Consider the following 16,100-nt stretch of genomic DNA (forward strand, 5'->3'; position numbering starts at 1 on the left):
ATCTCACTAGGTCAGGATATTAAACCTCCTCCATGTATATCTCACTAGGTCAGGATATTAAACCTCCTCCATGTATATCTCACTAGGTCAGGATATTAAACCTCCTCCATGTATATCTCACTAGGTCAGGATATTAACCCTCCATGTATATCTCACTAGGTCAGGATATTAAACCTCCTCCATGTATATCTCACTAGGTCAGGATATTAAACCTCCACCATGTATATCTCACTAGGTCAGGATATTAAACCTCCTCCATGTATATCTCACTAGGTCAGGATATTAAACCTCCTCCATGTATATCTCACTAGGTCAGGATATTAAACCTCCTCCATGTATATCTCACTAGGTCAGGATATTAAGCCTCCTCCATGTATATCTCACTAGGTCAGGATATTAAACCTCCTCCATGTATATCTCACTAGGTCAGGATATTAAACCTCCTCCATGTATATCTCACTAGGTCAGGATATTAAACCTCCTCCATGTATATCTCACTAGGTCAGGATATGAAACCTCCTCCATGTATATCTCACTAGGTCAGGATATTAAACCTCCTCCATGTATATCTCACTAGGTCAGGATATTAAACCTCCTCCATGTATATCTCACTAGGTCAGGATATTAAACCTCCTCCATGTATATCTCACTAGGTCAGGATATTAAACCTCCTCCATGTATATCTCACTAGGTCAGGATATGAAACCTCCTCCATGTATATCTCACTAGGTCAGGATATTAAACCTCCTCCATGTATATCTCACTAGGTCAGGGTATTAAACCTCCTCCATGTATATCTCACTAGGTCAGGATATTAAACCTCCATGTATATCTCACTAGGTCAGGATATTAAACCTCCTCCATGTATATCTCACTAGGTCAGGATATTAAACCTCCTCCATGTATATCTCACTAGGTCAGGATATTAAACCTCCATGTATATCTCACTAGGTCAGGATATTAAACCTCCTCCATGTATATCTCACTAGGTCAGGATATTAAACCTCCTCCATGTATATCTCACTAGGTCAGGATATTAAACCTCCATGTATATCTCACTAGGTCAGGGTATTAAACCTCCACAATGTATATCTTACTAGGTCAGGATATTAAACCTCCTCCATGTATATCTCACTAGGTCAGGATATTAAACCTCCTCCATGTATATCTCACTAGGTCAGGATATTAAACCTCCTCCATGTATATCTCACTAGGTCAGGATATTAAACCTCCTCCATGTATATCTCACTAGGTCAGGGTATTAAACCTCCTCCATGTATATCTCACTAGGTCAGGATATTAAACCTCCATGTATATCTCACTAGGTCAGGATATTAAACCTCCTCCATGTATATCTCACTAGGTCAGGATATTAAACCTCCTCCATGTATATCTCACTAGGTCAGGATATTAAACCTCCATGTATATCTCACTAGGTCAGGATATTAAACCTCCTCCATGTATATCTCACTAGGTCAGGATATTAAACCTCCTCCATGTATATCTCACTAGGTCAGGATATTAAACCTCCATGTATATCTCACTAGGTCAGGGTATTAAACCTCCACAATGTATATCTCACTAGGTCAGGATATTAAACCTCCTCCATGTATATCTCACTAGGTCAGGATATTAAACCTCCTCCATGTATATCTCACTAGGTCAGGGTATTAAACCTCCACCATGTATATCTCACTAGGTCAGGATATTAAACCTCCTCCATGTATATCTCACTAGGTCAGGATATTAAACCTCCTCCATGTATATCTCACTAGGTCAGGGTAATAAACCTCCATGTATATCTCACTAGGTCAGGATATTAAACGTCCTCCATGTATATCTCACTAGGTCAGGATATACATAGATATCATCCTAACCAACTTCCCCTCTAAATACACCTCTGCTGTCTTCAACCAAGATCTCAGCGATCACTGCCTCATTGCCTGCATCCGTAATGGGTCAGCGGTCAAACGACCTCCACTCATCACTGTCAAACGCTCCTTGATACACTTCAGCGAGCAGGCCTTTCTAATCGACCTGGCCGGGGTATCCTGGAAGGATATTGACCTCATACCGTCAGTAGAGGATGCCTGGATATTTTTTTAAAATGCCTTCCTAACCATCTTAAATAAACATGCCCCTTTCAAGAAATGTAGAACCAGGAACAGATATAGCCCTTGGTTCTCCCCAGACCTGACTGCCCTTAACCAACACAAAAACATCCTATGGCGTTCTGCATTAGCATCGAACAGCCCCCGTGATATGCAGCTGTTCAGGGAAGCTAGAAACCATCTTTTTCAAGCAGAAATTTGCTTCTTGCAACACTAACTCAAAAAAGTTCTGGGACACTGTAAAGTCCATGGAGAATAAGAACACCTCCTCCCAGCTGCCCACTGCACTGAAGATAGGAAACACTGTCACCACTGATAAAACCACCATAATTGAACATTTCAATAAGCATTTTTCTACTGCTGGCCATGCTTTCCACCTGGCTACCCCTACCCCTGTCAACAGCACTGCACCCCCAACAGCAACTCGCCCAAGCCTTCCCCATTTCTCCTTCTCCCAAATCCATTCAGCTGATGTTCTGAAAGAGCTGCAAAATCTGGACCCCTACAAATCAGCCGGGCTAGACAATCTGGACCCTTTCTTTCTAGAATTATCTGCCGAAATTGTTGCCACCCCTATTACTAGCCTGTTCAACCTCTCTTTCGTGTCGTCTGAGATTCCCAAAGATTGGAAAGCAGCTGCGGTCATCCCCCTCTTCAAAGGGGGGGACACTCTTGACCCAAACTGCTACAGACCTATATCTATCCTACCATGCCTTTCTAAGGTCTTCGAAAGCCAAGTCAACAAACAGATTACCGACCATTTTGAATCTCACCATACCTTCTCTGCTATGCAATCTGGTTTCAGAGCTGGTCATGGGTGCACCTCAGCCACGCTCAAGGTCCTAAACGATATCTTAACCGCCATCGATAAGAAACATTACTGTGCAGCCGTATTCATTGATCTGGCCAAGGCTTTCGACTCTGTCAATCACCACATCCTCATCGGCAGACTCAACAGCCTTGGTTTCTCAAATGATTGCCTCGCCTGGTTCACCAACTACTTCTCTGATAGAGTTCAGTGTGTCAAATCGGAGGGTCTGTTGTCCGGACCTCTGGCAGTCTCTATGGGGGTGCCACAGGGTTCAATTCTTGGACCGACTCTCTTCTCTGTATACATCAATGAGGTCGCTCTTGCTGCTGGTGAGTCTCTGATCCACCTCTACGCAGACGACACCATTCTGTATACTTCCAGCCCTTCTTTGGACACTGTGTTAACAACCCTCCAGGCAAGCTTCAATGCCATACAACTCTCCTTCCGTGGCCTCCAATTGCTCTTAAATACAAGTAAAACTAAATGCATGCTCTTCAACCGATCGCTACCTGCACCTACCCGCCTGTCCAACATCACTACTCTGGACGGCTCTGACTTAGAATACGTGGACAACTACAAATACTTAGGTGTCTGGTTAGACTGTAAACTCTCCTTCCAGACCCATATCAAACATCTCCAATCCAAAGTTAAATCTAGAATTGGCTTCCTATTTCGCAACAAAGCATCCTTCACTCATGCTGCCAAACATACCCTTGTAAAACTGACCATCCTACCAATCCTCGACTTTGGCGATGTAATTTACAAAATAGCCTCCAATACCCTACTCAACAAATTGGATGCAGTCTATCACAGTGCAATCCGTTTTGTCACCAAAGCCCCATATACTACCCACCATTGCGACCTGTACGCTCTCGTTGGCTGGCCCTCGCTTCATACTCGTCGCCAAACCCACTGGCTCCATGTCATCTACAAGACCCTGCTAGGTAAAGTCCCCCCTTATTTCAGCTCGCTGGTCACCATAGCAGCACCCACCTGTAGCACACGCTCCAGCAGGTATATCTCTCTAGTCACCCCCAAAACCAATTCTTTCTTTGGCCGCCTCTCCTTCCAGTTCTCTGCTGCCAATGACTGGAACGAACTACAAAAATCTCTGAAACTGGAAACACTTATCTCCCTCACTAGCTTTAAGCACCAACTGTCAGAGCAGCTCACAGATTACTGCACCTGTACATAGCCCACCTATAATTTAGCACTATCAACTACCTCTTTCCCAACTGTATTTAATTTATTTATTTATTTTGCTCCTTTGCACCCCATTATTTTTATTTCTACTTTGCACATTCTTCCATTGCAAAACTACCATTCCAGTGTTTTACTTGCTATATTGTATTTACCTTGCCACCAAGGCCTTTTTTGCCTTTACCTCCCTTCTCACCTCATTTGCTCACATTGTATATAGACTTGTTTATACTTTATTATTGACTGTATGTTTGTTTTACTCCATGTGTAACTCTGTGTTGTTGTATCTGTCGAACTGCTTTGCTTTATCTTGGCCAGGTCGCAATTGTAAATGAGAACTTGTTCTCAACTTGCCTACCTGGTTAAATAAAGGTAAAATAAAATAAAAAATATTAAGCCTCCATGTATATCTCACTAGGTCAGGATATTAACCCTCCATGTATATCTCACTAGGTCAGGATATTAAACCTCCTCCATGTATATCTCACTAGGTCAGGATATTAAACCTCCACCATGTATATCTCACTAGGTCAGGATATTAAACCTCCTCCATGTATATCTCACTAGGTCAGGATATTAAACCTCCTCCATGTATATCTCACTAGGTCAGGATATTAAACCTCCTCCATGTATATCTCACTAGGTCAGGATATTAACCCTCCATGTATATCTCACTAGGTCAGGATATTAAACCTCCTCCATGTATATCTCACTAGGTCAGGATATTAAACCTCCACCATGTATATCTCACTAGGTCAGGATATTAAACCTCCTCCATGTATATCTCACTAGGTCAGGATATTAAACCTCCTCCATGTATATCTCACTAGGTCAGGATATTAAACCTCCTCCATGTATATCTCACTAGGTCAGGATATTAAACCTCCTCCATGTATATCTCACTAGGTCAGGATATTAAGCCTCCTCCATGTATATCTCACTAGGTCAGGATATTAAACCTCCTCCATGTATATCTCACTAGGTCAGGATATTAAACCTCCTCCATGTATATCTCACTAGGTCAGGATATTAAACCTCCTCCATGTATATCTCACTAGGTCAGGATATGAAACCTCCTCCATGTATATCTCACTAGGTCAGGATATTAAACCTCCTCCATGTATATCTCACTAGGTCAGGATATTAAACCTCCTCCATGTATATCTCACTAGGTCAGGATATTAAACCTCCTCCATGTATATCTCACTAGGTCAGGATATTAAACCTCCTCCATGTATATCTCACTAGGTCAGGATATGAAACCTCCTCCATGTATATCTCACTAGGTCAGGATATTAAACCTCCTCCATGTATATCTCACTAGGTCAGGGTATTAAACCTCCTCCATGTATATCTCACTAGGTCAGGATATTAAACCTCCATGTATATCTCACTAGGTCAGGATATTAAACCTCCTCCATGTATATCTCACTAGGTCAGGATATTAAACCTCCTCCATGTATATCTCACTAGGTCAGGATATTAAACCTCCATGTATATCTCACTAGGTCAGGATATTAAACCTCCTCCATGTATATCTCACTAGGTCAGGATATTAAACCTCCTCCATGTATATCTCACTAGGTCAGGATATTAAACCTCCATGTATATCTCACTAGGTCAGGGTATTAAACCTCCACAATGTATATCTCACTAGGTCAGGATATTAAACCTCCTCCATGTATATCTCACTAGGTCAGGATATTAAACCTCCTCCATGTATATCTCACTAGGTCAGGATATTAAACCTCCTCCATGTATATCTCACTAGGTCAGGATATTAAACCTCCTCCATGTATATCTCACTAGGTCAGGATATTAAACCTCCTCCATGTATATCTCACTAGGTCAGGGTATTAAACCTCCTCCATGTATATCTCACTAGGTCAGGATATTAAACCTCCATGTATATCTCACTAGGTCAGGATATTAAACCTCCTCCATGTATATCTCACTAGGTCAGGATATTAAACCTCCTCCATGTATATCTCACTAGGTCAGGATATTAAACCTCCATGTATATCTCACTAGGTCAGGATATTAAACCTCCTCCATGTATATCTCACTAGGTCAGGATATTAAACCTCCTCCATGTATATCTCACTAGGTCAGGATATTAAACCTCCATGTATATCTCACTAGGTCAGGGTATTAAACCTCCACAATGTATATCTCACTAGGTCAGGATATTAAACCTCCTCCATGTATATCTCACTAGGTCAGGATATTAAACCTCCTCCATGTATATCTCACTAGGTCAGGATATTAAACCTCCATGTATATCTCACTAGGTCAGGATATTAAACCTCCATGTATATCTCACTAGGTCAGGATATGAAACCTCCTCCATGTATATCTCACTAGGTCAGGATATTAAACCTCCTCCATGTATATCTCACTAGGTCAGGATATTAAACCTCCTCCATGTATATCTCACTAGGTCAGGATATTAAACCTCCGTTTATATCTCACTAGGTCAGGATATTAAACCTCCTCCATGTATATCTCACTAGGTCAGGATATTAAACCTCCTCCATGTATATCTCACTAGGTCAGGATATTAAACCTCCATGTATATCTCACTAGGTCAGGATATTAAACCTACTCCATGTATATCTCACTAGTTCAGGATATTAAACCTCCGTTTATATCTCACTAGGTCAGGATATTAAACCTCCTCCATGTATATCTCACTAGGTCAGGATATTAAACCTCCTCCATGTATATCTCACTAGGTCAGGGTATTAAACCTCCACCATGTATATCTCACTAGGTCAGGATATTAAACCTCCTCCATGTATATCTCACTAGGTCAGGATATTAAACCTCCTCCATGTATATCTCACTAGGTCAGGATATTAAACCTCCTCCATGTATATCTCACTAGGTCAGGGTATTAAACCTCCTCCATGTATATCTCACTAGGTCAGGATATTAAACCTCCTCCATGTATATCTCACTAGGTCAGGATATTAAACCTCCTCCATGTATATCTCACTAGGTCAGGATATTAAACGTCCTCCATGTATATCTCACTAGGTCAGGATATACATAGATATCATCCTAACCAACTTCCCCTCTAAATACACCTCTGCTGTCTTCAACCAAGATCTCAGCGATCACTGCCTCATTGCCTGCATCCGTAATGGGTCAGCGGTCAAACGACCTCCACTCATCACTGTCAAACGCTCCTTGATACACTTCAGCGAGCAGGCCTTTCTAATCGACCTGGCCGGGGTATCCTGGAAGGATATTGACCTCATACCGTCAGTAGAGGATGCCTGGATATTTTTTTTAAATGCCTTCCTAACCATCTTAAATAAACATGCCCCTTTCAAGAAATGTAGAACCAGGAACAGATATAGCCCTTGGTTCTCCCCAGACCTGACTGCCCTTAACCAACACAAAAACATCCTATGGCGTTCTGCATTAGCATCGAACAGCCCCCGTGATATGCAGCTGTTCAGGGAAGCTAGAAACCATCTTTTTCAAGCAGAAATTTGCTTCTTGCAACACTAACTCAAAAAAGTTCTGGGACACTGTAAAGTCCATGGAGAATAAGAACACCTCCTCCCAGCTGCCCACTGCACTGAAGATAGGAAACACTGTCACCACTGATAAAACCACCATAATTGAACATTTCAATAAGCATTTTTCTACTGCTGGCCATGCTTTCCACCTGGCTACCCCTACCCCTGTCAACAGCACTGCACCCCCAACAGCAACTCGCCCAAGCCTTCCCCATTTCTCCTTCTCCCAAATCCATTCAGCTGATGTTCTGAAAGAGCTGCAAAATCTGGACCCCTACAAATCAGCCGGGCTAGACAATCTGGACCCTTTCTTTCTAGAATTATCTGCCGAAATTGTTGCCACCCCTATTACTAGCCTGTTCAACCTCTCTTTCGTGTCGTCTGAGATTCCCAAAGATTGGAAAGCAGCTGCGGTCATCCCCCTCTTCAAAGGGGGGGACACTCTTGACCCAAACTGCTACAGACCTATATCTATCCTACCATGCCTTTCTAAGGTCTTCGAAAGCCAAGTCAACAAACAGATTACCGACCATTTTGAATCTCACCATACCTTCTCTGCTATGCAATCTGGTTTCAGAGCTGGTCATGGGTGCACCTCAGCCACGCTCAAGGTCCTAAACGATATCTTAACCGCCATCGATAAGAAACATTACTGTGCAGCCGTATTCATTGATCTGGCCAAGGCTTTCGACTCTGTCAATCACCACATCCTCATCGGCAGACTCAACAGCCTTGGTTTCTCAAATGATTGCCTCGCCTGGTTCACCAACTACTTCTCTGATAGAGTTCAGTGTGTCAAATCGGAGGGTCTGTTGTCCGGACCTCTGGCAGTCTCTATGGGGGTGCCACAGGGTTCAATTCTTGGACCGACTCTCTTCTCTGTATACATCAATGAGGTCGCTCTTGCTGCTGGTGAGTCTCTGATCCACCTCTACGCAGACGACACCATTCTGTATACTTCCAGCCCTTCTTTGGACACTGTGTTAACAACCCTCCAGGCAAGCTTCAATGCCATACAACTCTCCTTCCGTGGCCTCCAATTGCTCTTAAATACAAGTAAAACTAAATGCATGCTCTTCAACCGATCGCTACCTGCACCTACCCGCCTGTCCAACATCACTACTCTGGACGGCTCTGACTTAGAATACGTGGACAACTACAAATACTTAGGTGTCTGGTTAGACTGTAAACTCTCCTTCCAGACCCATATCAAACATCTCCAATCCAAAGTTAAATCTAGAATTGGCTTCCTATTTCGCAACAAAGCATCCTTCACTCATGCTGCCAAACATACCCTTGTAAAACTGACCATCCTACCAATCCTCGACTTTGGCGATGTAATTTACAAAATAGCCTCCAATACCCTACTCAACAAATTGGATGCAGTCTATCACAGTGCAATCCGTTTTGTCACCAAAGCCCCATATACTACCCACCATTGCGACCTGTACGCTCTCGTTGGCTGGCCCTCGCTTCATACTCGTCGCCAAACCCACTGGCTCCATGTCATCTACAAGACCCTGCTAGGTAAAGTCCCCCCTTATTTCAGCTCGCTGGTCACCATAGCAGCACCCACCTGTAGCACACGCTCCAGCAGGTATATCTCTCTAGTCACCCCCAAAACCAATTCTTTCTTTGGCCGCCTCTCCTTCCAGTTCTCTGCTGCCAATGACTGGAACGAACTACAAAAATCTCTGAAACTGGAAACACTTATCTCCCTCACTAGCTTTAAGCACCAACTGTCAGAGCAGCTCACAGATTACTGCACCTGTACATAGCCCACCTATAATTTAGCACTATCAACTACCTCTTTCCCAACTGTATTTAATTTATTTATTTATTTTGCTCCTTTGCACCCCATTATTTTTATTTCTACTTTGCACATTCTTCCATTGCAAAACTACCATTCCAGTGTTTTACTTGCTATATTGTATTTACCTTGCCACCAAGGCCTTTTTTGCCTTTACCTCCCTTCTCACCTCATTTGCTCACATTGTATATAGACTTGTTTATACTTTATTATTGACTGTATGTTTGTTTTACTCCATGTGTAACTCTGTGTTGTTGTATCTGTCGAACTGCTTTGCTTTATCTTGGCCAGGTCGCAATTGTAAATGAGAACTTGTTCTCAACTTGCCTACCTGGTTAAATAAAGGTAAAATAAAATAAAATAAAAAATATTAAGCCTCCATGTATATCTCACTAGGTCAGGATATTAAGCCTCCTCCATGTATATCTCACTAGGTCAGGATATTAACCCTCCATGTATATCTCACTAGGTCAGGATATTAAACCTCCTCCATGTATATCTCACTAGGTCAGGATATTAAACCTCCACCATGTATATCTCACTAGGTCAGGATATTAAACCTCCTCCATGTATATCTCACTAGGTCAGGATATTAAACCTCCTCCATGTATATCTCACTAGGTCAGGATATTAAACCTCCTCCATGTATATCTCACTAGGTCAGGATATTAAGCCTCCTCCATGTATATCTCACTAGGTCAGGATATTAAACCTCCTCCATGTATATCTCACTAGGTCAGGATATTAAACCTCCTCCATGTATATCTCACTAGGTCAGGATATTAAACCTCCTCCATGTATATCTCACTAGGTCAGGATATGAAACCTCCTCCATGTATATCTCACTAGGTCAGGATATTAAACCTCCACCATGTATATCTCACTAGGTCAGGATATTAAACCTCCTCCATGTATATCTCACTAGGTCAGGATATTAAACCTCCTCCATGTATATCTCACTAGGTCAGGATATTAAACCTCCTCCATGTATATCTCACTAGGTCAGGATATGAAACCTCCTCCATGTATATCTCACTAGGTCAGGATATTAAACCTCCTCCATGTATATCTCACTAGGTCAGGGTATTAAACCTCCTCCATGTATATCTCACTAGGTCAGGATATTAAACCTCCATGTATATCTCACTAGGTCAGGATATTAAACCTCCTCCATGTATATCTCACTAGGTCAGGATATTAAACCTCCTCCATGTATATCTCACTAGGTCAGGATATTAAACCTCCATGTATATCTCACTAGGTCAGGATATTAAACCTCCTCCATGTATATCTCACTAGGTCAGGATATTAAACCTCCTCCATGTATATCTCACTAGGTCAGGATATTAAACCTCCATGTATATCTCACTAGGTCAGGGTATTAAACCTCCACAATGTATATCTCACTAGGTCAGGATATTAAACCTCCTCCATGTATATCTCACTAGGTCAGGATATTAAACCTCCTCCATGTATATCTCACTAGGTCAGGATATTAAACCTCCTCCATGTATATCTCACTAGGTCAGGATATTAAACCTCCTCCATGTATATCTCACTAGGTCAGGGTATTAAACCTCCTCCATGTATATCTCACTAGGTCAGGATATTAAACCTCCATGTATATCTCACTAGGTCAGGATATTAAACCTCCTCCATGTATATCTCACTAGGTCAGGATATTAAACCTCCTCCATGTATATCTCACTAGGTCAGGATATTAAACCTCCATGTATATCTCACTAGGTCAGGATATTAAACCTCCTCCATGTATATCTCACTAGGTCAGGATATTAAACCTCCTCCATGTATATCTCACTAGGTCAGGATATTAAACCTCCATGTATATCTCACTAGGTCAGGGTATTAAACCTCCACAATGTATATCTCACTAGGTCAGGATATTAAACCTCCTCCATGTATATCTCACTAGGTCAGGATATTAAACCTCCTCCATGTATATCTCACTAGGTCAGGATATTAAACCTCCATGTATATCTCACTAGGTCAGGATATTAAACCTCCATGTATATCTCACTAGGTCAGGATATGAAACCTCCTCCATGTATATCTCACTAGGTCAGGATATTAAACCTCCTCCATGTATATCTCACTAGGTCAGGATATTAAACCTCCTCCATGTATATCTCACTAGGTCAGGATATTAAACCTCCGTTTATATCTCACTAGGTCAGGATATTAAACCTCCTCCATGTATATCTCACTAGGTCAGGATATTAAACCTCCTCCATGTATATCTCACTAGGTCAGGATATTAAACCTCCATGTATATCTCACTAGGTCAGGATATTAAACCTACTCCATGTATATCTCACTAGTTCAGGATATTAAACCTCCGTTTATATCTCACTAGGTCAGGATATTAAACCTCCTCCATGTATATCTCACTAGGTCAGGATATTAAACCTCCTCCATGTATATCTCACTAGGTCAGGGTATTAAACCTCCACCATGTATATCTCACTAGGTCAGGATATTAAACCTCCTCCATGTATATCTCACTAGGTCAGGATATTAAACCTCCATGTATATCTCACTAGGTCAGGGTATTAAACCTCCATGTATATCTCACTAGGTCAGGATATTAAACCTCCATGTATATCTCACTAGGTCAGGATATTAAACCTCCATGTATATCTCACTAGGTCAGGATATTAAACCTCCTCCATGTATATCTCACTAGGTCAGGATATTAAGCCTCCTCATGTATATCTCACTAGGTCAGGATATTAAACCTCCATGTATATCTCACTAGGTCAGGATATGAAACCTCCTCCATGTATATCTCACTAGGTCAGGATATTAAACCTCCTCCATGTATATCTCACTAGGTCAGGATATTAAACCTCCTCCATGTATATCTCACTAGGTCAGGATATTAAACCTCCTCCATGTATATCTCACTAGGTCAGGGTATTAAACCTCCTCCATGTATATCTCACTAGGTCAGGATATTAAACCTCCTCCATGTATATCTCACTAGGTCAGGATATTAAACCTCCTCCATGTATATCTCACTAGGTCAGGATATTAAACCTCCTCCATGTATATCTCACTAGGTCAGGATATTAAACCTCCATGTATATCTCACTAGGTCACGATATTTAAGCCTCCATATATCCACTAATTCCAATACATCCTTGATTTCCTTAAGTGCACGAGGGTGATACGTTTGTAGTGTGAATTCCCCTATGTGCCCCGGTCAAACGTAGTGTACTCTATAGGGAATAGAGTAGCATTTGGTACACAAGAACCAATAAGAACTTCCTTTACCGTTCCCTGTGCACCCTGGGCCGGCACCACCATGCGGACCCCGGCAGGAAGTGACGTCACCGTTACGGGAGATTTCCCGCCCTGGTTGGCCTGCCTCACCGTGACGATGGAGGTGCCTGTGGTGGAATGGGGAGCAGACACCTTCAGGATAGCTGGAAAAAACAAAAACAATGTTAAAAACAAAAACAATGTTAAAAACAAAAACAATGTTAAAAACAAAAACAATGTTAAAAACAACGTTTAAGAGGCTGATCTGGAAAGAAACCCCTTTGATTATGTTTGGACACAAATATAATTAAAAACAGTTTTGAGAAGTTAAGCCAAACAATAAAATATTTTTTTTTTTTAAAGAGCATTTAAAATATTACAGAAATAAAGTTAAATAAAAATGAGTTATTCAGTAGTCTCTACCTGGCCCGCGTGCATTCGCAGCAGCCAGTGGACTCCCAGGCATTGTGGTGGTGGGGGAGGGGACCAGCGTTATGCCCTGGAGAGGCAGGCCCTGGGGGGACGCTGCAGAGGCTGTGACAGGGCTCTTGGGGGAGTTGACCGGTAGTGACGTCGCGGGGCTGACGCCTGGCGTGGTGGCGGCCGAGGCGGGGGGGATATCGTACTTCTGCAGCTGTAACAGGTAGGTGTCTGCAGTAGGTACCGCCCCCCAGCTCACCTCCAGGCTACTGGTGTTGGCCCTCACCAGCTGCACCCGTGACGGGGGGCGGGGCTTCTCTGTGAGGAACAGAGCAGCGGTTGGTGTTAACAAATCAAAATAACTACCTAAATAACTTAAGGAATCGCTGTATCCCACCTAACTTATTTGTACGGTTAAATTCCCAACACACAAGTAGTTCACAAATTATCACCTTGAGATTCACTGTATTACAAGTGTTCTACATCAAAATGTATCATCGATACTTTCAATTAACACACACACACACACAAATAAGCAACACGCATGTTTCCGAACAAGTGTCATTACAGACCGATTAAGTGAACTAAAGAACTCACCTGTCTCCAGGTACCAGAGGTCCTTACAGCACACCTGGTTGTTCCAGGCCTTGCGGTATCCGTCCCGTCCGCTCCAGACGTAGAGGCGCGAGTTGATGGCCACGGAGCAGTGACCGGCCCTGGCCCTGGGGATGTTATCTTCTAGAGAATCCATCAGCACCGACTCCCACGCCATCGAGTCTAGGAGTGGACGGGAGTGAAACATCGGTGGTGTAGTCAAGTCACTAAACATAAGATTTTTGGATCGAGTCATCATGTCCCTGTTAGGCTTGGGCGGTACGCCGATTACCCGGGGGATTTGGGCGGTACGCCGTACACCGGGGGGATTTGGGCGGTACGCCGTACACCGGGGGGATTTGGGCGGTACGCCGTACACCGGGGGGATTTGGGCGGTACGCCGTACACCGGGGGGGATTTGGGCGGTACGCCGTACACCGGGGGGGATTTGGGCGGTACGCCGTACACCGGGGGGGATTTGGGCGGTACGCCGTACACCGGGGGGGGATTACGCCGTACACCGGGGGGGGATTTGGGCGGTACGCCGTACACCGGGGGGATTTGGGCGGTACGCCGTACACCGGGGGGGATTTGGGCAAAGCCTCAGGATGGTTTTCAATACCAGCTTAACCACTTCATTGAAGTACCAAAAAAATATATATAATATTTGTACCCGCAGTCAACTTGTGCAATACGTTATAGGTGATAAAAAGAACATTGCGTTCTCAATTTCGTCTGTCACACTATGATAATGCTTGTGGTATTCCTTAAGTCATGTGTTTATTTACAAGCAACGAGAAGCCGGAGCCTTATGAGTCACTCACTGTTGTACAGAATGCACCAGGTGATCTAATTACAGTGTGGAATTCACTACTAAAATGTCCGCCAGCTAGATAACATATAACTATTATTAGTTAACGGTCTAAAATGTGCTAAATGCTTTGGCAGTTATTTTGCCAATGTAGCAGCACGTTAGCTATCTTGCTAAGTGGTTAGCTTCTTCCATAATCAAGCATTGGCTTGGTAACAGCAGAGAATCCCCTCCTGGGTAAAGAGCCTTCCTAATGCTAATGTTTTGTGCGTGCAGCGGTCTAGCATTATGTAGTTTAGGCCAGAAACGGTACAAAAATGTACGCAGTGTGCTCGTTAGCATTCTCTATGGGATTTTACATGCGCTCGTTAGCATTCTCTATGTGATTTTATATGCGCTCGTTAGCATTCTCTATGGGATTTTACATGCGCTCGTTAGCATTCTCTATGTGATTTTACATGCGCTGTGATTTTACATGCGCTCGATTTTACATGCCCTCGTTATTCTCTATGTGATTTTACATGCGCTCGGTAGCATTCTCTATGGGATTTGACATGCTCTCGTTAGCATTCTCTATGGGATTTTACATGCGCTCGGTAGCATTCTCTATGAGATTTTACATGCGATCGGTAGCATTCTCTATGTGATTTTACATGTACTTGTTAGCATTGCGAATGGAGTTTGAAAACAGCTGCCCTTGTTCAGTTCCAGGTATTACAGAATATCCTGGTACGGTACAACGCCTAGTGCCCGGGACAACATTTTACATTACACACAGCTTTAATGTTGTTGTTTTTTTAAACAGAAATGCGCCCGGTTACTACACACTGAATTTAAATAAAGGTTTTATGTGATTTTCTAACCATGGAGAAACAAAATAAGCCAATAGCTAGCAAGACAAGAGTCTCTCTTTTCCCATGGTCGATAACCTTCCAAACAGTTGATTGGTCAGACATACCAAGGCCAATACAATGTTATTGTCCATAGAAACTGGACCGAGGGGAGATAGCATTTCACATTATTAAGTTGAGAGGTCAATTGCAGCAGAGACGGGTTTCCGTCTGTCGTTACAGTTTAGTATTTTTTGTTGTATAGAAATTTGTACGTTTTTTTGTGGTCAACATTTTGATTAAACATTGAGCACAAAATACTGTAATTTTTTTAGGCCATTTTAGCTAAAGGGCTCAACACACTATGCACTAATAGAACAACGCAGTGTTGTAAACAACCCGTTTCAGAAGTATTCAGAGGCACAAATGTAAAACTACACAGAAAGCAACACACAGAGCGGGTAGGCCCCTAAGAGAACTGTTGGTCGGTTAGTGAGCCTGACATACCAGGGTTGAGACAGGCCAGTGTGTCGGTCAGCCTGACATACCTAGGTTGAGACAGGCCAGTGTGTTGGTCAACCGGACATACCTAGGTTGAGAAAGGCCAGTCTGACATACCTAGGTTGAGACAGGCCAGTGTGTTGGTCAACCGGACATACCTAGGTTGAGAAAGGCCAGTCTGACATACCTAGGTTGAGACA

At 42.9% G+C, this 16,100-nt stretch overlaps 1 protein-coding gene across 4 annotated transcripts in view; it reads right to left on the minus strand.

Moving 5' to 3' along the window:
• The window catches only part of LOC139416963 (host cell factor C1b), an 83,878-nt gene that overhangs the window by 49,191 nt on the left and 18,587 nt on the right, over positions 1 to 16,100 (minus strand). For all 4 annotated transcript variants that reach the window (XM_071166179.1, XM_071166177.1, XM_071166178.1 and 1 more), the window contains 3 exons: positions 13,762 to 13,941; positions 13,168 to 13,482; positions 12,757 to 12,908 (listed from right to left, as the gene is read on the minus strand). In XM_071166179.1, the coding sequence (XP_071022280.1) occupies positions 12,757 to 12,908; positions 13,168 to 13,482; positions 13,762 to 13,941 (647 nt within the window). The remainder of the gene's footprint in view (positions 1 to 12,756; positions 12,909 to 13,167; positions 13,483 to 13,761; positions 13,942 to 16,100) is intronic.

The sequence above is a fragment of the Oncorhynchus clarkii genome, chromosome 9 (assembly GCF_045791955.1).
Source record: "Oncorhynchus clarkii lewisi isolate Uvic-CL-2024 chromosome 9, UVic_Ocla_1.0, whole genome shotgun sequence".
In the NCBI taxonomy this organism is placed as follows: domain Eukaryota; kingdom Metazoa; phylum Chordata; class Actinopteri; order Salmoniformes; family Salmonidae; genus Oncorhynchus; species Oncorhynchus clarkii.